General features: G+C 41.2%; 1 protein-coding gene across 1 annotated transcript in view; it reads right to left on the bottom strand.

The window, feature by feature from the left end:
• LOC103510612 (probable multidrug resistance-associated protein lethal(2)03659) overlaps positions 1 to 22,833 on the bottom strand; it is a 31,883-nt gene extending 9,050 nt beyond the window's left edge. Inside the window, exons 1-23 of the mRNA XM_026824622.1 lie at positions 22,565 to 22,833; positions 19,914 to 20,163; positions 19,227 to 19,431; positions 18,532 to 18,659; positions 17,620 to 17,780; positions 15,049 to 15,272; positions 14,249 to 14,497; positions 14,017 to 14,023; positions 13,601 to 13,781; positions 11,488 to 11,693; positions 11,161 to 11,237; positions 10,805 to 10,974; positions 10,575 to 10,649; positions 9,210 to 9,415; positions 8,149 to 8,450; positions 7,361 to 7,459; positions 5,999 to 6,154; positions 4,857 to 4,999; positions 4,121 to 4,155; positions 2,866 to 3,038; positions 1,335 to 1,577; positions 790 to 932; positions 54 to 204 (exon numbers count right to left, since the gene is read on the bottom strand). Of these exons, the coding sequence (XP_026680423.1) occupies positions 54 to 204; positions 790 to 932; positions 1,335 to 1,577; positions 2,866 to 3,038; positions 4,121 to 4,155; positions 4,857 to 4,999; positions 5,999 to 6,154; positions 7,361 to 7,459; positions 8,149 to 8,450; positions 9,210 to 9,415; positions 10,575 to 10,649; positions 10,805 to 10,974; positions 11,161 to 11,237; positions 11,488 to 11,693; positions 13,601 to 13,781; positions 14,017 to 14,023; positions 14,249 to 14,497; positions 15,049 to 15,272; positions 17,620 to 17,780; positions 18,532 to 18,659; positions 19,227 to 19,431; positions 19,914 to 20,163; positions 22,565 to 22,803 (3,823 nt within the window). The 5' untranslated portion in view covers positions 22,804 to 22,833. The remainder of the gene's footprint in view (positions 1 to 53; positions 205 to 789; positions 933 to 1,334; positions 1,578 to 2,865; positions 3,039 to 4,120; positions 4,156 to 4,856; positions 5,000 to 5,998; positions 6,155 to 7,360; positions 7,460 to 8,148; positions 8,451 to 9,209; positions 9,416 to 10,574; positions 10,650 to 10,804; positions 10,975 to 11,160; positions 11,238 to 11,487; positions 11,694 to 13,600; positions 13,782 to 14,016; positions 14,024 to 14,248; positions 14,498 to 15,048; positions 15,273 to 17,619; positions 17,781 to 18,531; positions 18,660 to 19,226; positions 19,432 to 19,913; positions 20,164 to 22,564) is intronic.
• Positions 22,834 to 23,435: the final 602 nt, after the last annotated feature.

The raw sequence follows: 23,435 nt of genomic DNA, 5'->3' as shown, positions 1-23,435 counted from the left end.
TGTCAGGTCACTAGGAAGCTTTTTGCTATGAAAACTCATTTTTTGGTTCTTACCTTCGGACATTTTGGTGTTGAGTCCCCCTGCCATTTCTTGAACCATGGGTTTGAGTTCGACCTCTTCCAGTGCATTCCATAGTACAGCATCCGGATACTCGTCGAACGGGTCCAGATTCTTACGCATGCTGCCCGAAAATAGGACAGGTTCCTGAAGAGAAAAAAAAAAAGTTGGAATGAAGAAGGGGTTAAACCTCACCCAGCCAGAGTAGGGTCGGAAAAAGACAGTACACGATTGACCACATGGTCACCCCTCCGGATACTAACCACGCGCAACGTCACTTAACTTGACTGATCCATGGGGAAGTGGACTTTCAACGTTCTATCGCCGCGCAGCGCTGTTGCGTGGACTAGAATAGAATTGCGACAGAAGACTAGACAAGAGGTTTGATAGAGGGAACTGTAACTGCTAAGGTCTTATCGTCCCGAAATCGAAGACAGAAGGAAGACATGATAAGAGAAAGCCAGCCGTTCCGCGAACGAATATTATCCGGAGAGAATGAAATCCGTCCCGGGCGGGAATCGAAACCGCGGCCTAGCGCTTACAAGACAGACGCACTACCAACCAAGCTAACTAGGCTGGCCAAGACAGGATTAGATTACATTACATTAAAATGGGGGTCTTTCCTGGCGAAGCTCCTGTGTGCGGAGTCCAGTATGTAGGACTATTGCACCGAAGACAGGATTGAATTTAAGAAATACACTGAAAATACTAAGCTGAAATACTAAGGATTACCTGAGGTATAATGGAGAGACGGGCTCTTAGGTCATGTAAACCTAGGGAGGATGTTTCTATAGAGTCAATGCGAATCGAACCCTCGTTTATCGCCAAACGGAACAGGGCCTGAATTAGAGAGGATTTACCGGCTCCTGTGCGACCTGAAATAGAGAATAGAATAGTTCCTTAATTACGAACAATTTTTATGATTATAATCAAGGCTTTAATAGCAATAGTCTTACTGGGGGTGGGTTTCATCAACTTATTTTGTAGCCTCTAACAGGCCAGTTAACTTAACGGCTCTGTTAAGTCTACACAAATCAAATGTAACTCAACAGACTGTTAGCTTAACAGGCCTGTTAAGGGCTGAAGAACTGTTGAAATCCACTATTACTGGCCTAAGGAACCTAAAACAATGAATTATAATGCCACGTTTTGCCTAAGACAGTAGGTAAATAGCATTGAAAAAATATTACTTTCTTTCCTATAGGTCTATAGGATATGACAAGAAAAAAAAAAAAAAAAAAAAAAAAAAAAAAAAAAATCAGGAGACATTCACTCACCCACAATGCCGACCTTCTCCCGCGGCTGAATGGTGAACGTCAAGTTCTTCAACACGGGCGGTTCCGCCGGGCCGTAGCGCAGGCTCATCGAGTTGAACTCTATCCGCCCCTGGTCAGGCCAGCCGGGCGGGGGCTTATGCTCCAGGGCAGACTCCAGGGGCGGCTCCTTCTCGATGTTGGAATACTCGAGGACCCGCTCCACGGAGGTCATTTGGTTAACGAACTCCGCGCTTTGACGCATACCTATGTGCGGACAGACGGAAATACATTTTCAGTGGGTAGATTAGAATATACCTCCTTTACTCGTATCCTGCTCGAATGAGACTAAAAGTCCCTTTACCCCCAGGCCAGCCGGGCGGGGGCTTATGCTCCAGGGCAGACTCCAGGGGCGGCTCCTTCTCGATGTTGGAATACTCGAGGACCCGCTCCACAGAGGTCATTTGATTGACGAACTCCGCACAGGCCAGCCGGGCGGGGGCTTATGCTCCAGGGCAGACTCCAGGGGCGGCTCCTTCTCGATGTTGGAATACTCGAGGACCCGCTCCACGGAGGTCATTTGGTTAACGAACTCCGCGCTTTGACGCATACCTGTGTGCGGACAGACGGAAATACATTTTCAGTGGGTAGATTAGAATATAGCTCCTTTACTCGTATCCTGCTCGAATGAGACTAAAAGTCCCTTTACCTTAGCAAATTTTTGTCGATGGTGGGATTCGAACCCGGGACCTTCTGCATGGTAAGCAAAAAATGTCTAATTTTTCTTTCGGAAACGGAAACGATTTCCCCTCTTCTGACAGAGTTCCTATGGTTTAGTACAGGGACTATCACATACCTATGTGCGGACAGACGGAAATACATTTTCAGTGGGTAGATTAGAATATACCTCCTTTACTCGTATCCTGCTCGAATGAGACTCAAAGTCCCTTTACACCAGCAAATTTTTGTCGATGGTGGGATTCGAACCCGGGACCTTCTGCATGGTAAGCAAAAAATGTGTAATTTTTCTTTCGGGAACGGAAAGGATTTCCCCTCTTCTGACAGAGTTCCTATGGTTTAGTACAGGGACTATTCCTATGGTTTAGTACAGGGAAGCAAAAAATGTCTAATTTTTCTTTCGGAAACGGAAACGATTTCCCCTCTTCTGACAGAGTTCCTATGGTTTAGTACAGGGACTATCGAGTCAAAAGAGGGGAAAAAGCACCCTTCAACTTACCCCATTGGAACATGCCGGTAAGTCCGATGGCCTGAGTGATGGCCAGTCCAACATCTCCACCGAAGAAATGTTTACCAGTTACGAAGAAACTGAACGTAACCAGAGCTATGTAAACCAAACAGACAGCGTCCAGCCAGAAGCCAAACGCACGATTCGAAGCTATGAACATATACCTGGAATGGATAGAGGAAATGCAGTTAGGTGGTAGAGAACGCCTAAGGCGTTAACCTCGCCTAGTGGTTGCCTTCCACTCAAGAGTCTATTATTATTATTATTATTATCAAGCCAAAAGAGGGGAAAAAGCACCCTACAACTTACCCCATTGGAACATGCCGGTAAGTCCGATGGCCTGAGTGATGGCCAGTCCAACATCGCCACCGAAGAAATGTTTACCAGTTACGAAGAAACTGAACGTAACCAGAGCTATGTAAACTAAACAGACAGCGTCTAGCCAGAAGCCAAACGCACGATTCGAAGCTATGAACATATACCTGGAATGGATAGAGGAAATGCAAACAATAATATGTAATGATAATAAAGACCACTATTCAAGGTTTAACGGCTTTTAAAAGCCCACTTAATGTTTTGGGAAAGCCCAATAATTTTCATAAACCAATATCATTTTGGAAAGGTCTCATCATTTTGGCCTCTGCTTTCACATCCAGGTTTTTGACGGATTACAGATTACTAATAGATTATGAACCTCGTAATTTGTTCACTAACCAAGAGGCTTCCTATACTTTCACATCCAGGTTTTTGACGGATTACAGATTACTAATAGATTATGAACCTCGTAATTTGTTCACTAACCAAGAGGCTTCCTATATGTAAACTCATTACTGAACGTGGAAGCTGTTGGAGAAAAATATCGAGCCATTAATTTGATTGATTAGGCACCTACTCGAAAATGAGAAGTGATAGGGTGACCCTGATGGTTGGAAATTCTATCGTTTGAAAGTTTAGATTCTTATGAGTCGCCATCCAGTATACGGTCTTTCTTCAATCTTCTTTCTTCAGAGACTACAAGTCAAGAAGAAAGAGGAAAAGTTTGAAAACTAACTTGGAAAACATTATTCAATGTTTTTAATATGATCAATTTAGGATCTAAAGTTTACATCATACATTTATCATCAATGTTTTCCAGGTTAGTTATTTTTTCCCCTTTCTTTTAGGCTTGTGGCTTGTATTTTTGGCTTGTAATCTCTGAAGAACGAACCTACAGGATAGAGTCCCTCATTCTCTTATATGATTTCATTTATTTTTTATTATTTAATATCACATGTAATATACCATCTAAAAAATAGTAAAAAAGCAAGTACCTAAGGGAAAGAGTTTTCAAAAAATAATAATTGGAAAAAAGACAAAAGGAAAAATAATAAACCCCACCCGTGCCTAGCCACATTGGGTTTATCATACTTTAAATGTAAAAAAAAAGAACAATTGATAAGCGAAAATAAGTTTATTTATTGTTTACTGTAAATTTATATATTTGTTATTTTGCTTTATTCAATTTGTTCAATATTTTTTGAAAATTTTGTACAATAAAAGTACTTATATTACCATTTACCATTACCATCCAATATCATTGGATCGGAAATACCTATTTGACTGTACAAGATGAATACGAAAGTTGTTATATATTTGTTATTTTGCTTTGTTCAATTTGTTCAATATTTGTTGAAAATTTTGTACAATAAAAGTACTTATATTACCATTACCATATGATAGACTATTCTATTCAATCTTGCTTTGAAAAGTAGGTCTGGATGTGAGTGATTCCATTCTATTCTATGCGCTAAGTCGATTTATGTTGATAGCATTTGGGTTGCGTGGAAGAGCTAGTTCCTTTTGGAGAATCCTGCCACATTAAATCTTCTTCTTCTTCGCCTTTTCTAATGTTCAGATGGGGTCGGCGTTTGTCGTCGGCCTTTTAATCAGCTTTAGAGTGATCGCTTTGAGGCCAACTGGTTCTGGCTAAACAAACTTTTCCGAGTGGGATGCCCTTCGCACTCAACCTTCGCTATTGATAAAGCGTGAGGAAATTTGGACTAGTCTTCTCCCTGTTTATAGTCCCTTAGCTAGACGCTGATCTACTCTCTGTTTATAGTTTATTTACATAAATCCTGCCCATATAAATGCGCATAGCGACCGGTGCCAGCATGGTAGGTAAACATTGGATTTTAGGATTATTGAGATATTGGGAAGAGTCCTACAATGCTGCAGTGAGCACCAAAGTTGTGACATAATAACACAAAGAAACTGCATGCACATTTACATTGAAAATACTAAGCTGAAATACTATGGATTACCTGAGGTATAATGGAGAGACGGGCTCTCAGGTCATGTAGACCTAGAGAGGATGTTTCTATGGAGTCAATGCGAATCGAACCCTCGTTTATCGCCAAACGGAACAGGGCCTGAATTAGAGAGGATTTACCGGCTCCTGTGCGACCTGAAATTTTTTTTCTTTTTTTTAAAGAGGTTTGACAGAGGGAACTGTAACTGCTATGGTCTTATCGTCCCGAAATCGAAGAGAGAAGGAAGAACATTATCCCATCAGGATAAAATCCGCCCCGGGCGGGAATCTAACCCGCGGCCTAGCGCTTACAAGGCAGACGCACTACCAACTAAGCTAACTAGGCTGGCAATCAAATGTAACTTAACAGACTGTTAGCTTAACAGGTCTGTTAAGGGCTGAAAAACTGTTGAAATCCAAGACGACACCGAAGCGAATACAATAGTCCGTCCCTTATACCTTTTTTATTACTATTGTAATAATAAAGGAAGGACGGACTAAAAATGGGTTTCTAAGCTTAAGTTGCGTTACACATTTGTCAATTCTTTTTCTGTCTGTGTTTGTTTCTATGACCAATAATTAATTTATAGGGAACCTGTACAAAGATATTTGTAATAAGCTATAATTTTTAATTTGTATAAGGTAATGAGAATGTCTTTCAAATGCCAGCCTAGTTAACTTGGTTGGTAGCGCGTCTGCCTTGTAAGCGCTAGGCCGCGGGTTCAATTCCCACGGATAATGTTCGTTCTCGGAACGGCTGGCTTTCTCCTTCCTTCTCTCTTCGATTTCGGGATGATAAGACCTTAGCAATTCAAGTTCCTCCTATCAAACGTCCTCAAAAGAAAAGATAAAAAGTGAATTTTTTTTCAGATATTTGTAATAAGCTATAATTTTTAATTTGTATAAGGTAATGAGAATGTCTTTCAAATGCCAGCCTAGTTAGCTTGGTTGGTAGCGCGGCTGCCTTGTAAGCGCTAGGCCGCGGGTTCAATTCCCACCCGGGGTCTTATCCTGAACGGATAATGTTCGTTCTTGGAACGGCTGGCTTTCTCCTTCCTTCTCTCTTCAATTTCGGGATGATAAGACCTTAGCAATTCAAGTTCTTCCTATCAAACCTCTTCAAAAGAAAATAGAAGTGGATTTTTTTTTGTCAACCTTGGGCATCGAACCCAGGCACCACCTTACCTTCCAGTCGTTTGACGCTGCGAGACGTGGATAAATAGTACACCCGCAGTACGTAGAAGACTACCAGTATGATGAACGTAGGTATGAGGAGCCAATAGTTGACCACGCCCACCACCACGATGATACCTGCAGAACACAACGATAATGGTTTATTTAATGTAACTTAAAAACATCTTTCTTTTGTTCTTATCTTTATTGTTTCAAGTCGCATCCAGCACACCCAGCAGTGATTGAACTTGCCAATATCATCTTATACACCCGATTACTCCAAACTTGAGGCTTCCTTCTCTCTTCGATTTCGGGATGATAAGACCTTAGCAATTCAAGTTCTTCCTATCAAACCTCTTCAAAAGAAAAGATAAAAAGAAGACTACTAGTATGATGAACGTAGGTATGAGGAGCCAATAGTTGACCACGCCCACCACCACGATGATACCTGCAAAACATAACGATAATGGTTTATTTGATCATTTGATGTAACTTAAAAACATCTTTCTTTTGTTCCTATATAACAGGGCTGCCCAACCGGTCAATCGCGGATTCGTTTCAAGTCGCATCCAGCACACCCAGCAGTGATTGAACCTGCCAATATCATCTCACACACCCGATTACTCCAAACTTGAGTGTACGTAGAAGACTACCAGTATGATGAACGTAGGTATGAGGAGCCAATAGTTGACCACGCCCACCACCACGATGATACCTGCAAAACACAACGATAATGGTTTATTTAATGTAACTTAAAAACATCTTTCTTTTATTCCTATATAACAGGGCTGCCCGACCGGTCGATCGCGGATTCGTTTCAAGTCGCATCCAGCACACCCAGTAGTGATTGAACCTGCCAATATCATCTTGTACACACCCGATTACTTCAAACTTGAGGACCGAATTCAGAGTCAACTCTCTCATTCAATCGCAAGACTGTATTGAAAATTCAAGTCGATCTTCTACACCGACCACTACACCACCTGCCTCGGTGGTGTAGTGGTCAAGGCGCTCGCCTGGTAAACAGGAGGGTGTGGGTTCAATCCCAGCCGAGGTATGGAATTTTATCCTCTGGTAAACAGGAGGGCGTGGGTTCAATCCCAGCCGAGGTATGGAATTTTATCCTCAATATAATTTGAGAATTTGACCACAATAGTAGTAGTAGCCTACTGCTGGAGTAAAGGGACTTTTCAGTCCTATGCGAGCAGTATAAATAAGCACTATTATTATTATTATCTTCCTCTGAAAAGGTTAAGCACCCCGGGTTTATTCTAATATCTACTACATAATCTGAATCTCCCAGAAATTCCAAGACATAGGACTCAGGTATATGGTAACTCTTACCGATCAGTGTCAGACCGATTTGAAACAGATCGATCAGGATGTTCGGCAGAAGCTCGTCTATGGCGCCAATGTCCTTGGAGAATCGGTTGAGAATTCGGCCTGAAACCAGAGAAATTGATTGGAATTAAATAAGAAATTTAAACGAGTGATTTTTTTTCGATGTTCGGCAGAAGCTCGTCTATGGCGCCAATGTCCTTGGAGAATCGGTTGAGAATTCGGCCTGAAACCAGACAGATTGATTGGAATCAAATAAGAAATTTAAACGAGTGATTTTTTTTCCCCTTGGTAAAGAAATAGCGATTTTTGTAGCCAAAACCAAATGTCAGTCCAAAGCAATCACCCCAGGGCTAATTTTGAGGCTGACAAAAAACACCGACCCCGTCTTAAGACGGGATACAAAAGGGGTAAGAATAGCTAATAATTTCACAAATCTACAATTTTATTTATATAGATTTCTGTCTGTTCGTTTGTATGTCTGTCTGTCTTGACCAGTTTTGTTGATTTTTTTTCTACAATTTTATTTATATAGATTTCTGTCTGTTCGTTTGTATGTCTGTCTGTCTTGACCAGTTTTGTTGATTTTTTTTCTTTTTTTTTTTGCGGTTGTTAAAAGAGTACCGAGGGTGACATAGGCTACTTAAATTCGTCACATTCCATCCTGATTCAAAATGGCGGTGCTTTAAAGTCATGCCTCTAAATCCGCGCTAATCCCGTACAAAAGACGGGTCAACCACTGGTTTATACATATGAATCTACGGTTGAGAGTGTTTGTTCCCTTTGTCACTCACCAGAAGGGTTCTTGTTGAAGAAGTACATCGTGGCCTGCGTAATGCTGTCGAACATCTGATTGTGCAGGCGCATACTGGCGCGCATACACATGCGCACGTACGCCATCGACCTTATCACAGTCAGTATCACCATGGTAATCGTGATCGCCGTAAACAAATAGATAAAGTCGAGGCGCGTGAGGGGAAGGTTGAACAGGAGAGGGGAAGCGGGCACGAGCAGTTCCGAAGTTTCACCGGAAATGACCGAGTGAGCCGTGCTGTGATTGGTGGAATTCGAGCCCGCCGCTTCTTCACTGTTCACCCTGGAAGGAGAAAACGAATTACGGTCGAACCATGTTAATTAAGAGCAATAGTCCTAAACAAAAGTGGAACGCGACACACAAGGGATCAACAAGAGACCACCTTAACAAAATAATAGCCGGGTTAATTGAGAGAAAAAAAAAAAAGAAGCGAATTACAGTCAAACTTGGTTCACTAAGAACAGTGGTTAGAAAAAATTGGCAGGGATAACACCCGTTCCAAATGGTTCACTGAAATTAACCCGAAGTGGATTCCCAAAGTGGTACTTATTGGATAAAAGTCGTGCTTTCTCGAGGACTTCAAATGAGAACCCATTTTTTAAATTTTGAAATCTACGTCGAATTTCATGGAGCACCATATAATCTTTTGTTATTATTGTTAAGTAATAGATATGGGTAATCCCAATGGGACTAGAACCTCTAGTAACTAGAGGTTCTAGTCCCATTAGAGGCCTTCAGCCTACCAGTGTCAAAAATGGTATGTATTTTTTGTTATTTAAAAAAAAAAAGGTTGAAAAGGAATAACATCGTTTCAGCATTTCTAAGGTATAGAACCTTTCTAAGGTATAGTTTATTTAATATTGAAATAAATACTAATGATTAAGATTTCCAAACGCAAAAAAGACAGACAACCTACTTACATTTTTGCCCCTAGATAGCCATCGTCCCCTTTATCGCTCCTTTTATTGATCGCCCCCCTTATCGCCCCAATGAAAATCTCCATCGCCCAGGTTGGGAAACACTGCTGTAGATAATACTTACCAATAAGTAATCCAATAGTCGCTCCCGCTGGCAAATACTTGAGTGAACACAAACGTGAGGAACATATAGAAGAGGAACAACACGCTGCCTCCCGCCAGGAAATAAGATTTGAACACGTGAGAGCTGATCCCCCCTGTACTTCGCATTTCTTGGTCGCCCAGTAGTTCCTCGTAGTTCCCCATGTCATCTATTGACGAAGCTACACTCTGTGAATAGAATTTAACAGAAGAGCTATAGAAGTCACGGCGGGAATCGAACCCGCGGCCTAGCGCTTACAAGGCAGACGCACTACCAACTAAGCTAACTAGGCTGGCGAATATACTTTTAACTTACTTTCTAGCATTTCTGACCATACTGGCGAATGACCGCTCCCAGGCGTATTGGATTTGGTGCGTGATCAACATCACGGTCTTCTCTTTTAGGAAACCTGGACGTGAAACGAGAATTAGAATAGAAAATCAAAATCGAATCATGAATCTTTGTGCTTTTTCACAACTTTAGTGGGTATTCCCGCATTACCAAGTGCCTCTTTTATTATTTCATCTACTCGTATCATCAATCTACCCTGGTAATGCCGCCACTCTCCCAGGCGTACATCTTGATCACTTGAATTCCAGATATGATTTCATTCATTAATCTCACCCTCTCATCGGTACGTAGCGCGGTTTTCAGCCGTAACTCGGACGTTTTTTTGCCCAAATACACTGAAAAGAGAAAATATTGAGGGGATTTAAGTAGAGGGTAAAAGAAGGACTTGTAAAACGTGCTAAGACGGCTAATCATCTACCGAGCTAATCGCTTTACATCAATTATATAATTTCATCAACTTTTTTTAGCTCCCAACAGCTCGCAACTCGATTAAAGTAGCTACTCACTTGTCCTCACGAGGCTGAGTGCACCCCGAACTCCAAGCACAGAGCCGAAAAAACTTCGACTCCATCGAGAATCGAACCGGGGAACTAGAGTGATAACTCAACTTCGCCCCTGAGATTGCAGAAAGGTGATGAGATTTTTTTTTTTTGAAAAGGAAAATGGATATATTTTTACATACCAAGTGTAATAAATTCCCCCCAGAGCACGCCACTTACCGGTAATACAGTTTTTTAGCTCCTTACAGGCTGTTAATCCTATACAAATCAATCAATTTACACCAATGATATAATTTCATCAACTTTTATTTTTTTTTTTAGCTCCTTACAGGCTGTTAATCCTATACAAATCAATCAATTTACACCAATGATATAATTTCATCAACTTTTATTTTTTTTTTTAGCTCCTTACAGGCTGTTAATCCTATACAAATCAATCAATTTACACCAATGATATAATTTCCCTGTGTATAACCACCTTACAATATCAACTTACCCTCACAGAGCTCTGTCTAGGATGCAACAATGTTCCACTCGCATTATCATCCACTTCATTTTCTGCCTTGTCTTCCTCTTCAGGGGTGTCTAATAATTGCTTCAAGCCTAGCCTAGCCTAGCCCTGTGTATAACCACCTTACAATATCAACTTACCCTCACAGAGCTCTGTCTAGGATGCAACAATGTTCCACTCGCATTATCATCAACTTCATTTTCTGCCTTGTCTTCCTCTTCAGGGGCGTCCAATAATTGGGTAAAGTCCAGTCCAGACGCGAGAAGTTGGGTAGTGGTACCAAATGCCTCCACGGAGCCCTTCTCCAAAAGCATGACGTGATCTACGTGCGTGAGATATTGGATTTGGTGCGTGATCAACATCACGGTCTTCTCTTTTAGGAAACCTGGACGTGAAACGAGAATTAGAATAGAAAATCAAAATCAAATAATGAATCTTTGTGCTTTTTCACAACTTTAGTGGGTATCCCAGCATTACTAAGTGCCTCCTTTATTATTTCAATTTTATTTTATTTTTTTAATAGATGCGGGAGGCGAGATTTTTTTCATCCTGAACAAGGGATGCGACATACCAAATCCAAACCGTTCCAAAGTTACTAGGGGGTTCACTAGGACTTCTAAGCCATGCTGTAGATCAGTGTTTCCCAACCTTTTCTCTACGATCGCTCCCTTTCAGAATTTGTACAGATTATCGGAACTGTGATCCCCCCCCAACATAAATATACTAATGATTAAGATTTCCAAACGCAAAAAAGACAGACAACCTACTTGCATTTTTGCCCCTAGATAGCCATCGCCCCCTTTATCGCTCCTTTTATTGATCGCCCCCTAAGGCTTCATCACCCCAATGAAAATCTCCATCGCCCAGGTTGGGAAACACTGCTGTAGATAATACTTACCAGTAAGTAATCCAATAGTCGCTCCCGCTGGCAAATACTTGAGTGAACACAAACGTGAGGAACATATAGAAGAGGAACAGCACGCTGCCTCCCGCCAGGAAATAAGATTTGAACACGTGCGAGCTGATCCCCCCTGTACTTCGCATTTCTTGGTCGCCCAGTAGTTCCTCGTAGTTCCCCATGTCATCTATTGACGAAGCTACACTCTGTGAATAGAATTTAACAGTGTTAAAATAAAAGAGCTGAAACAATAATAGGTAAGTAGTACAAAAAATAAGCAATTTCCTTTTTTCCACTTTCCTATTTTAACTTTAATAAAATAAAATGTCCTGTAACATTTACAATAATATAACAATAACATTCTTTTATTCTGTTGTAACATTTACAATATCTCTAACCGTTTAGTCGATATAGCTGAAAACCGCCAAAAAGCGGTGTCTGGTGTGAACATCACACGACTTTCCTTATCCTATTGAATGGTGCTTATTTGGGTGTTCTGTTGTAACATTTACAATATCTCTAACAAACGGTTATCGATATAGCTGAAAACCGCCAAAAAGCGGTCAAAATACCGCCAACCGCAACACCTATTTTAACCAAACGTTTTGTGTTGCATCCTTGTCACATTTGTGAACTACATACCAAATTTTAAATCTTTAGCTTATACCGTTCCCGAGATATAGTTAAATTACACCGAAAACCGCCAAAAAGCGGTAAAATGCCGCCAAGCGTTGCACCGGTCTTAACCAAAAGTTTCGATCTAGCTTATACCGTTCCCGAGATATAGTTAAATTACACCGAAAACCGCCAAAAAGCGGTAAAATGCCGCCAAGCGTTGCACCGGTCTGAACCAAAAGTTTCGTGTCGCATCCTTTTCACATTGGACAGCTACATACCAAATTTCAAGTCTCTAGCTCTTACCGTTCTCGAGATATTTTGTTTACAGACAGACACACACACGGACCAATGGCTAACTTTGGATTTAGGCTCTAGGGACCTCAAAACGTGTTTTGGCACTAAAAACTGACCATCGAAAATTTGACCCGATTAAATTACTTTCCTTCCTATAGGAAGGAAAGTAAAAATGACCTTACAGGGCCCCGGGAGGTCCAATCGAGTCCGAAATCCAAGAGGAAATTTCCTTTATAGTGTAGTCTCTACTACTACCTACCTATCTTTACCTGTTGTATTCTATTTCATTGTCATTCTCTACTACCAACCTATTAATTCACATTTACCTTTTTTTCTAGTTAAGCAAGGTCTTTTTATTGAATTGTTAGTTGTAACGTGTTTTGACACTAAAAACTGACCATCGAAAATTTGACCCGATTACATTACTTTCCTTCCTATAGGATAAGGAAAGTAAAAATGACCTTACAGGGCCCCGGGAGGTCCAATCGAGTCCAAAAGAGGAAATTTCCTTTATAGTGTTAAACACAGTTGCCAAATTTCATCAAAATCGGATGAATCGTTGTAAAGTTATGATGAAACAAACAAAATTACAAACAAATTAAATGCCCCCTAATACCTAAGTAGATTGATTTTATTTTTTCCTTGATAGATCTACATAATCAGGTCACAGTAAAATAGGGCCTAAAAAGTAATTTTACAGAACCAAACAAGTAATTTTTCCAGGCTTTTCAGCATATAACTTACCCTCACAGAGCTCTGTCTAGGATGCAACAATGTTCCACTCGCATTATCATCCACTTCATTTTCTGCCTTGTCTTCTTCTGCTTCTTCTTTTTCTGGGGTGTCCAAAGGCCAGCCACACACTATCAGGTAGACCTGACAGGTACATCTGATCAGGTCCACCCCTCAGGTCTAAATGATACCTGATGAGCACACACACTATCAGGTGTACCTGTCAGGTCTATCTGGTAGTGAATGGTTGGCCTAAGAGAAGCTTTTTTTTAGTTATCCCCAAAAAAAGGCGACCCAAATTTTTGGCTTCGGTACAAAATGAATAGCCCATTCTTAAAGGAAATTTAGCTTATAGCTTATAACCAAGTCGTATTTAACGATTTCTACTATACTGAAGCCCGTTCCCCCTCTTTTGGTTTGATAGCGCCAGTACAAAACCATAGAAGCTCAAGCATAAATATCAACTTACCCTCACAGAGCTCTGTCTAGGATGCAACAATGTTCCACTCGCATTATCATCCACTTCATTTTCTGTCTTGTCTTCCTCTTCAGGGGCGTCCAATAATTGGGTGAAGTCCAGTCCAGACGCGAGGAGTTGGGTAGTGGTACCAAATGCCTCCACGGAGCCCTTCTCCAAGAATATACGAGACCTTGTTTAGACTGCTGGGGTAAAGGGACTTTTCAGTCCTATTCGGGCAGGATAAACAAGGTATATTCTATTCTAATCTATAGTGTTAAACACAATTGCCAAATTTCATCAAAATCGGATGAATCGTTGGAAAGTTATGATGAAACAAACAAAATTACAAACAAATTAAATGCCCCCTAATACCTAAGTAGATTGATTTTTTCCTTGATAGATCTACATAGTCAGGTCACAGTAACATAGGGCCTAAAAAAGTAATTTTACAAAACCAAACAAGTAATTTTTCCAGGCTTCTCAAGCATATAATATAACTTACCCTCACAGAGCTCTGTCTAGGATGCAACAATGTTCCACTCGCATTATCATCCACTTCATTTTCTGCCTTGTCTTCCTCTTCAGGGGTGTCTAATAATTGCTTCAAGCCTAGCCTAGCCTAGCCTACCCTGTGTATAACCACCTTACAATATCAACTTACCCTCACAGAGCTCTGTCTAGGATGCAACAATGTTCCACTCGCATTATCATCCACTTCATTTTCTGCCTTGTCTTCCTCTTCAGGGGCGTCCAATAATTGGGTAAAGTCCAGTCCAGACGCGAGAAGTTGGGTAGTGGTACCAAATGCCTCCACGGAGCCCTTCTCCAAAAGCATGACGTGATCTACGTGCGTGAGATATTGGATTTGGTGCGTGATCAACATCACGGTCTTCTCTTTTAGGAAACCTGAACGTGAAATGAGAATTATACAAACGTGAAATCATGAATTAGAATAGAATATTCCATGCTTCTACTGCTCGAATAGGACTAAAATAAGAATAGAATACGTGAACAACATCACGGTCTTCTCTTTTAGGAAGCTTGGACGTGAAACGAGAATTAGAATAGAAAATCAAAATCAAATCATGAATCTTTGTGGTAAAGCAGAGAGCTTTTTCACAATTTAGTGGGTATCCCAGCATTACTAAGTGCCTCATTTATTATTTCATCTAATCGTATCATCAATCTACCCTGGTAATGCCGCCACTGGTCGCTACTCGATTAAAGTAGCTACTCACTTGTCCTCACGAGGCTGAGTGCACCGCGAACTCCAAGCGCAGAGCCGAAAAAACTTCGACCCCATCGAGAATCGAACCGGGGAACTCCGGTGTGCAAGCCTAGAGTGATAACTCAACTCTGCCCCTGAGATTGCAGAAAGGTGATTTTTTTTTTTTAGAAAAGGAAAATATTTTTACATACCAAGTGTAATAAATTCCCCCCCAGAGCACGCCACTTACCGGTAATACAGTCCTCAAACAAATGTTTTCCTACATGAGCGTCCACAGCAGACAATGGATCATCCAGCAGGTACACATCCGCCCTCTTGTACACGGCCCTGGCTAGGGATATACGAGCCCTCTGACCGCCACTGAGTGAAACGCCCTTGTCACCTACCAGGGTTCGATCCCCGGACGGGAGCTGGGCAAAGTCCTCTTTGAGGGCGCACACCTTGACTACGCGTCTGGAAATAGAATAGAACATAGATAACTGACACAAAGAAAGAAAGAGAGGAAGAAAGAAAGAAAGGAAGAAAGAAAGAAAGAAAGAAAGAAAGAAAGGAAGAAAGAAAGAAAGAAAGGAAGAAAGAAAGGAAGGAAGAAAGAAAGAAAGGAATAAAGAAAGAAAGAAAGAAAGAAAGAAAGAAAGGAAGAAGAAACTAAAATAATAATATCTAAAATACTAAAATAATAATAAATCGCTACTTGATTAAAGTAGCTACTCAGTCCAGAGAGCATTCCCAAACTCTAAAGCCAGCCACTATCAAGTAGACCTGATAGGTACACCTGCTCAGGTATACCTGACACCTTATGAGCACACACACTATCAGGTAGACCTGACAGGTACACCTAATCAGGTCCGTCTGTCAGGTCTACCTGACACCTTATGAGCATAAACACTATCAGGTAGACCTGATAGGTACATCTAATTAGGTCCGTCTGTCAGGTCTGCCTGATACCTGATGAGCACACACACTATCAGGTAGACCTGACAGGCACACCTAATCAGGTCCATCTGTAAGGTCTACCTGACACCTTATGAGCATACACACTAATAGGTACACCTAATCAGGTCCGTCTGTCAGGTCTACCTGATACCTGATGAGCACACACCACACACTATCAGGTAGACCTGACAGGTACACCTAATTAGGTCCGTCTGTCAGGTCTACCTGATATCTGATGAGCACACACACTATTAGGTAAACCTGACAGGCGGAACTGGCCAGGTGTACCTGTCAGGTATGTCTAACAGTGAGTGGCTGGTAAAACTCACAAAATAGTAAGGAACATAGCTCACCGATATCTGTTCTTTTCCATGGGCAATCCAAACAGTATATTGGAGCGAACACTGCCAGCGAATAGCCAGGGTTCCTGAGATGCATACGATATAGACCCAGCCACCTCAATATTACCTTCCAGTACGGGCAACTCACGGAGTATGGCTTGGAATAGAGAACTCTGAAAATAGAAATATACACAATTAAGCCACCTCAATATTACCTTCCAATACGGGCAACTCACGGAGTATGGCTTGGAATAGAGAACTCTGAAAATAGAAATATACACAATTAAAAAGAGGTGACACTATTATAGCACCTGTCAATCACTATAAAGAATAAAATTAAAGAATGGTTGATTTTGAACCTTTTAAACGAAACGAAAGATTTACCTAGAATTAGGGTCTGGATGGCCGGGGCCCATCGGGGCCAAAATGGGCCCCATTTAGTGTAGGAGCCCCAAATTTTAATCATCGACGTGCATTGATCTGATTCAGAAGTGGCCCCGGGCGGGAATCGAACCCGCGGCCTAGCGCTTACAAGGCAGACGCACTACCAACAAAGCTAACTAGGCTGGCTACACAATTATTGATCTGATTCAGAAGTGTATTAAATTTCATCAAAATCCGAGCAAGCAATCGCGAATTATAACGGAACAAATATTCAAACAAACAAACATCCATACCGAATGCAAAACGCTCGAGTTAAAACGTTCATTTCGTTCGGTCAATAAAAACCATTGAAATAGACAAGTCTGAAAATAGAAATATAGGGAACCAGGGTGTCTACCAAAATGAAAAAGGAAAAAAAAAAAATCCCTTTTCCCGGTTTACCAGTCTTTTGAGTGTGAGTGTGTGTTTATTTTGGGCAAAGTCCTCTTTGAGGGCGCACACCTTGACTACGCGTCTGGAAATAGAATAGAACATAGATAACTGACACAAAGAAAGAAAGAAAGGAAGAAAGAAAGAAAGAAAGAAAGGAAGAAAGTCAGGTCTACCTGATACCTGATGAGCACACACACTATCAGGTAGACCTGATAGGTACATCTAATCAGGTCCGTCTGTCAGGTCTACCTGATACCTGATGAGCACACACACTATTAGGTAACCTGACAGGCGAAACTGACCAGGTGTAACTGTCAGGTATGTCTAACAGTGAGTGGGAGCTGGGCAAAGTCCTCTTTGAGGGCGCACACCTTGACTACGCGTCTGGAAATAGAATAGAACATAGATAACTGACACAAAGAAAGAATGAAAGAAAGAAAGGAAGAAAGAAAGGAAGGAAGAAAGAAAGAAAAAAAGAAAGGAAGAAAGAAAGTCAGGTCTACCTGATACCTGATGAGCACACACACTATCAGGTAGACCTGATAGGTACACCTAATCAGGTCCGTCTGTCAGGTCTACCTGATACCTGATGAACACACACACTATTAGGTAAACCTGACAGGCGAAACTGACCAGGTGTACCTGTCAGGTATGTCTAACAGTGAGTGGGTGGTAAAACTTACAAAATATTAAGGAACATAGCTCACCGATATCTGTTCTTTTCCATGGGCAATCCAAACAGTATATTGGAGCGAACACTGCCAGCGAATAGCCAGGGTTCCTGAGATGCATACGATATAGACCCAGCCACCTCAATATTACCTTCCAATACGGGCAACTCACGGAGTATGGCTTGGAATAGAGAACTCTGAAAATAGAAATATACACAATTAAAAAGAGGTGACACTATTATAACACCTGTCAATCACTATCTATATATATAAAAGGGAAATATGGACGGGTCATGTATGTATAGAATAAAATTAAAGAATGGTCGATTTTGAACCTTTTAAACGAAACAAAAGATTTACCTAGAATTAGGGTCTGGATGGCCGGGGCCCATCGGGGCCAAAATGGGCCCCATTTAGTGTAGGAGCCCCAAATTTTAATCATCGACGTGCATTGATCTGATTCAGAAGTGTATTAAATTTCATCAAAATCCGAGCAAGCAATCGCGAATTATAACGGAACAAATATTCAAACAAACAACCATACCGAATGCAAAACGGTCGAGTTAAAACGTTCACTTCATTCGGTCAATAAAAACCATTGAAATAGACAAGTCTGAAAATAGAAATATAGGGAACCAGGGTGTCTACCAAAATGAAAAAGGAAAAAAAAAAAATCCCTTTTCCCGGTTTACCAGTCTTTTGAGTGTGAGTGTGTGTTTATTTTAATTTAATTTCTAGTCTATTTTTTTAAGATTTTCCACCCTATTCTAGCCCCACATTGTCTCATCGAAATTCTATTCTTCACCCTAAATTTAGTAATAGAAAGCAAGTAGGTACCTTAAGTGGAAAGTAAAGGTAGAAACACACTATCATCACGTTACGTCACGTGATGACAGTGTGTTTCTGCCTTAAATACGAGTAGCATACGTGTTTTGGTATTATTCTCACCTTCCCAGAGCCCACAGGTCCAATGACGGCTACAAGGTTGCCAGGTTTCACATCGAGTGTTATATCGTTCAGCGTGTAATCCGGTTGATCTGGCAACCACTTGGCTTTGATGTTCTTTATGAAGATACCTGGAGGAGAAGAGAAATAATAGAAAGTAACAAAAACAGTAGGTAAACACTTTTTTTTTTCAATGCTGATTTTTCAATTTTAATTTACAGAAAAACAGAAAAAAATTTGGGCCCTTCATTTTTGAGCCAAAAACCTGGATATAAGAGAAGAAAAAACCTTGATATAGGAGAAAACCACCATGCTGAACCTCGACATAAGAGAAACTGGATATTGTGGAAACCTGGATATAAGAGGTGGTCCCCACCTATTCCCGCCGGGGCGGATTTTATCCTGATGGGGAAATGTCCGTTCTCGGAACCGCCGCTGGCTTTCTCCTACTCCCTGTCTTTCTCTCCTCTCTTCGATTGTCGGACGATGAAGACCATAGCCAGTTACAGTTCCCTCTGTCAAACCTCTTAAAAAAAAAAAAGCTTGATATAGGAGAAAACCACCATGCTGAACCTCGATGTGAGAGAAACCTGATATAGTGAAACCTGGATACAAGAGGTCCCCACCTATTTTTATCTTGGTTCTGATACTTCTACTTCTGATAAAAAAAAAAAAAAAAAAAAAACGCCTTCTCTTACCAGTCTGAGAAGGTGTCTTGCCGTTCCCGGTGACGCTGGTCACCGTATCCTGATTGGACGGCATCGACGTTACCGTTTCGCCGTTGTGAGGCAGCGATGTGATGGTGTCCTCGTACAAGGGGGAAGAGGGAGCTTTGTCTTCGGAAAACGGGGGCGAGGTGTGCTGGGGAGGGGCCACTTGGGTTTCGTCGTACAGGAGGAATTTCTGAAACATAGAATAGAATATACCTTGTTTATCCTGCTAGAATGAGACTGAAAAGTCCCTTTACTCCTGCAGTCTAAACAAGGTCTTATATATTTCATGGGTAAAGTTTACGACAAATATACGTCATGTGACATGTAACGTGAAGTTTTTTTTTTTTTTTTTAGGGATTTATTTAACGTCACTGTATAACAGCTAAGGTCTTTAGTGAAGGTGTTTTACCCATTGTTCGATGAAAAGCTATCTGGCTACCCACCTTATAGTTGGGGCGGACTTTATTCTGAAGGGATAATGTTCGTTCTCGGAACGGCCAGCTTTCTGATATCTTCGGGACGATAAGACCTTAGCAGTTACAGTAGAACTTCACTCTTTCAATTGCGGTATGCCACAGGTGCGTCCAGAATAGTGTCCTTAAGATGAGTCCAGAATAGTGTGCTTTTTTCTTACGGACTGAAGAGCTTTCTAAAAAAAGGACATCCACTCACCTGCAGTCGGTTAACGGACACCAAAGCTTCCGCAGTCATGCCTATCCCTTGCGGGAAGAACACGGTCATACTTTGGCGCAGAATGTTGAAGTAGGCCGTGACCACAAACACCTTTTCCGCGGATATAGCATGGCCGGATAGCACGTACGCTAAGATCGAGCAGAACAGAGCGATGCGAGTGTGAAATATGATGAACGAGAGAAGGACGCCTTTGATATACGTGGAGCCTCGGATTTGCTGGATTTCTTTCCTGGAAGGAGAAACATAATAATAGGAAAATTAATTTGAATACTTTGTCTTCACTTTACTAGATTGATATTAGTTTGTAAAGAGGCTTTTCATGGGTAAAGTTTACGACAAATATACGTCATGTGACATGTAACGTGAAGTTTTTTTTTTTTTTTTTTTTTAAGGGATTTATTTAACGTCACTGTATAACAGCTAAGGTCTTTAGTGAAGGTGTTTTACCCAATGTTCGATGAAAAGCTATCTGGTCATCCACATCCACCTTAGTTGGAGCGGATTTTATTCTGAAGGGATAATGTTCGTTCTCGGAACGGCCAGCTTTCTGATATCTTCGATTCGGGACGATAAGACCTCAGCAGTTACAGTAAAACTTCACTTTTTCAATTGCGGTATGCCACAGGAGCGTCCAGAATAGTGTCCTTAAGATGAGTCCAGAATAGTGTCAGCCAGTCACGGAATCAATCATTTGCATGATACAAATTTCTTGACCCCGCCGGGAATCGAACCCGGGTCTCCCTCGTGCAAGGCGAGCACAGTGACCACTACGTCATGGGAGCTGATGAAGTGACGAATTCAAACCGCATAGAACTGAAAGCAAAAAGCTTCTCTATGCTCTTTTGTATTTTCTCTCCCCTCCACTCTGTTTTTAGTATAATATCGCTCACCATACAATCATTAACTACTTAGAGTACTTAGGTACTATGTCAGCTCCCATGGCGTAGTGGTCACTGCGCTCGCCTTGCACGCGGGAGACCCGGGTTCGATTTCCGGCAAGAAATTGTATCATCCAAATGATTGATTCCGTGACTGGCTGTTGCGGGGCCCACTCAGCCTCGTGAGGAAAATGAGTAGCTATGACATTTAAAAATGCGCATAGCGACCGGTGCCAGCATGGTAGGTAAACTTTGGATTTTAGGATTATTGAGATATTGGGAAAATCCTACCATGCTGCAGTGAGCACCAAAATTGTGATATAATAACACAAAGAAATTGCATTTACATTAGTCTAAGAATGTTATAATATCGCTCACCATACAATCATTAACTACCTACTCAGGTACTACATACTCCTCTAAGCTCATCTCAGAACACAATCTGAGGTTCAGGTGTAGGGGCAAACAGCCCTAAAAGTTGGATTAAATTTCATAGAGGAGAGGGGAGGAAATAGGGGAGGATTATCACAAAACCAATTTATCTAGATATTTTAACCTATTTATTTATTTCAAGGGGGGGGGGGAACTGATAGCTGATAGAACATCATCCACCAAGTTTGTCTAGTAGTCAGTCGAAGTTTGAAGTCATTCGTCTAAGACGTTTGTTCTCGGAACGGCTGGCTTTCTCCTATCCTTTCTTCTCCCTTCGCTTGCTTGCTTGCTTGGCAGTTACAGTTCCCTCTATCATACCTCTTGGAAGGGGGGGGGGGAACTGATAGCTGATAGAACATCATCCACCAAGTTTGTCTAGTAGTCAGTCGAAGTTTGAAGTCATTCGTCTAAGAGTCTAAGACGTTTGTTCTCGGAACGGCTGGCTTTCTCCTATCCTTTCTTCTCCCTTCGCTTTCGAGATGAAAAGACCTTGGCAGTTACAGTTCCCTCTATCAAACCTCTTGAAAAAAAAAAAAAAACTTAAAAACCTTCTTTGCCTTTTCAATAACAGCATTATCAGCTCATTAGTTCAGGTAAAAATTAGGAAAGTTCAAATAAAATTTTGCCACACTCAAATGCTTGTCACAAAGATCGTTCTCCAATGATTACACCTAGATAACTTTTATGGCTTGAGTTTTGCCACACTCAAATGCTTGTCACAAAGATCGTTCTCCAATTATTACACCTAGATAACTTTTATGGCTTGATTTGGATTCAAACCATCAACTTCCAGATCCAAAGTCCAAAGCGTTAACCACTGCACTACTGAGGTTAGGTAAGTAAAAAGATATCTAAAAGTATAAAATAAACAGGGTGGTCTCACACGATTGTGCGTCACACCGGAAAGCTTTTTGCCACACTCAAATGCTTGTCACAAAGATCGTTCTCCAATTATTACACCTAGATAACTTTTATGGCTTGATTTGGATTCAAACCACCAACTTCCAGATCCAAAGTCCAACGCGTTAACCACTGCACTACTGAGGTTAGGGAAGTAAAAAGATATCTAAAAGTATAAAATAAACCGGGTGGTCTCACACGATTGTGCGTTCACACCGGGGAAGCGCCTACCTTTCGATAGATAATACAATACTTCCCTTACTTTCCTTTCTCAGAGCAATAGTCCTAAACAAAAATGGACGCGGCACACAAGGGATCAAGAAGAGACCGCCTTAACATAATAATAAATACTATAGGACAGGGAAATTAAAATGCTATCTAAAAGTATATAGTATAAAAAAATAAACAGGGTGGTCTCACACGACTGTGTGTGGACACCGGGGGGAAGCGCCTACCTTTCGATAGATAATGGTACAACATGCGACGCGCACTCTCATACCCCAGTGAAAGATATTAAACTGATTCGTGTGGTAGAACACGAGAGACACGACTTGCACGCCTATCAGATGAGAGCACGCATACAGGCCATCTTCCAACGACATCGGAGAATCCGCCTTGAAATAGGATATCAAGCGACCTAAGATAAACGGCTGAACCATCCTAGAAGCACACAGAAAACCAGAAGTGGAGGAGTGAAGGAGGAAAAACATAACAAAAATGGACACAAAACATCTGAACCATCCTAGAAGCACACAGAAAACCAGAAGTGGAGGAGTGAAGGAGGAAAAACATAACAAAAATGGACACAAAACATAAAAAAAGGTAATTCAAGAAAACACAAACAAAAGAAATTGTAAGGAAAGAAATGATAAATGAAAGAATAAAAGGAATGTTCAATTGTGTTAAGCATACCTAAATGCTTGTCACAACTAAAGTTCCCCAATTATTACACCCAGATAAATTTTATGACAAACACAAGAAATCTCTTGGAGGGTTTCAGCAGTCATTAACACAAGAAATGAAAGAAATTGTGAGGAAAGAAATGGTAAGGTTTTTGAACGCCCCAAAAAACGATTGACATCGTTGCTGAGTAGATTGACGACTTGGCCCACCGTTGTGTCGCCCAACGCGGTTTTGCTTAACCGAAGAGCCTGTGGGGAGGAAAGTAAAATTTCGACGAGTTAGTGGGGAAATATGCCGAAATGGGATAAATTAAGAAGAACATCAGAAACTAATACTCTTCACAGTAATTTATATTTTTCACAGTAACTTATATATACTCTCCAACTGT

This window comes from Diaphorina citri, unplaced genomic scaffold (assembly GCF_000475195.1).
Source record: "Diaphorina citri unplaced genomic scaffold, Diaci psyllid genome assembly version 1.1 scaffold623, whole genome shotgun sequence".
Taxonomy (NCBI): domain Eukaryota; kingdom Metazoa; phylum Arthropoda; class Insecta; order Hemiptera; family Psyllidae; genus Diaphorina; species Diaphorina citri.
Note: the sequence above shows the minus strand (reverse complement) of the source record. Positions and strands in the feature narration are given on the sequence as shown.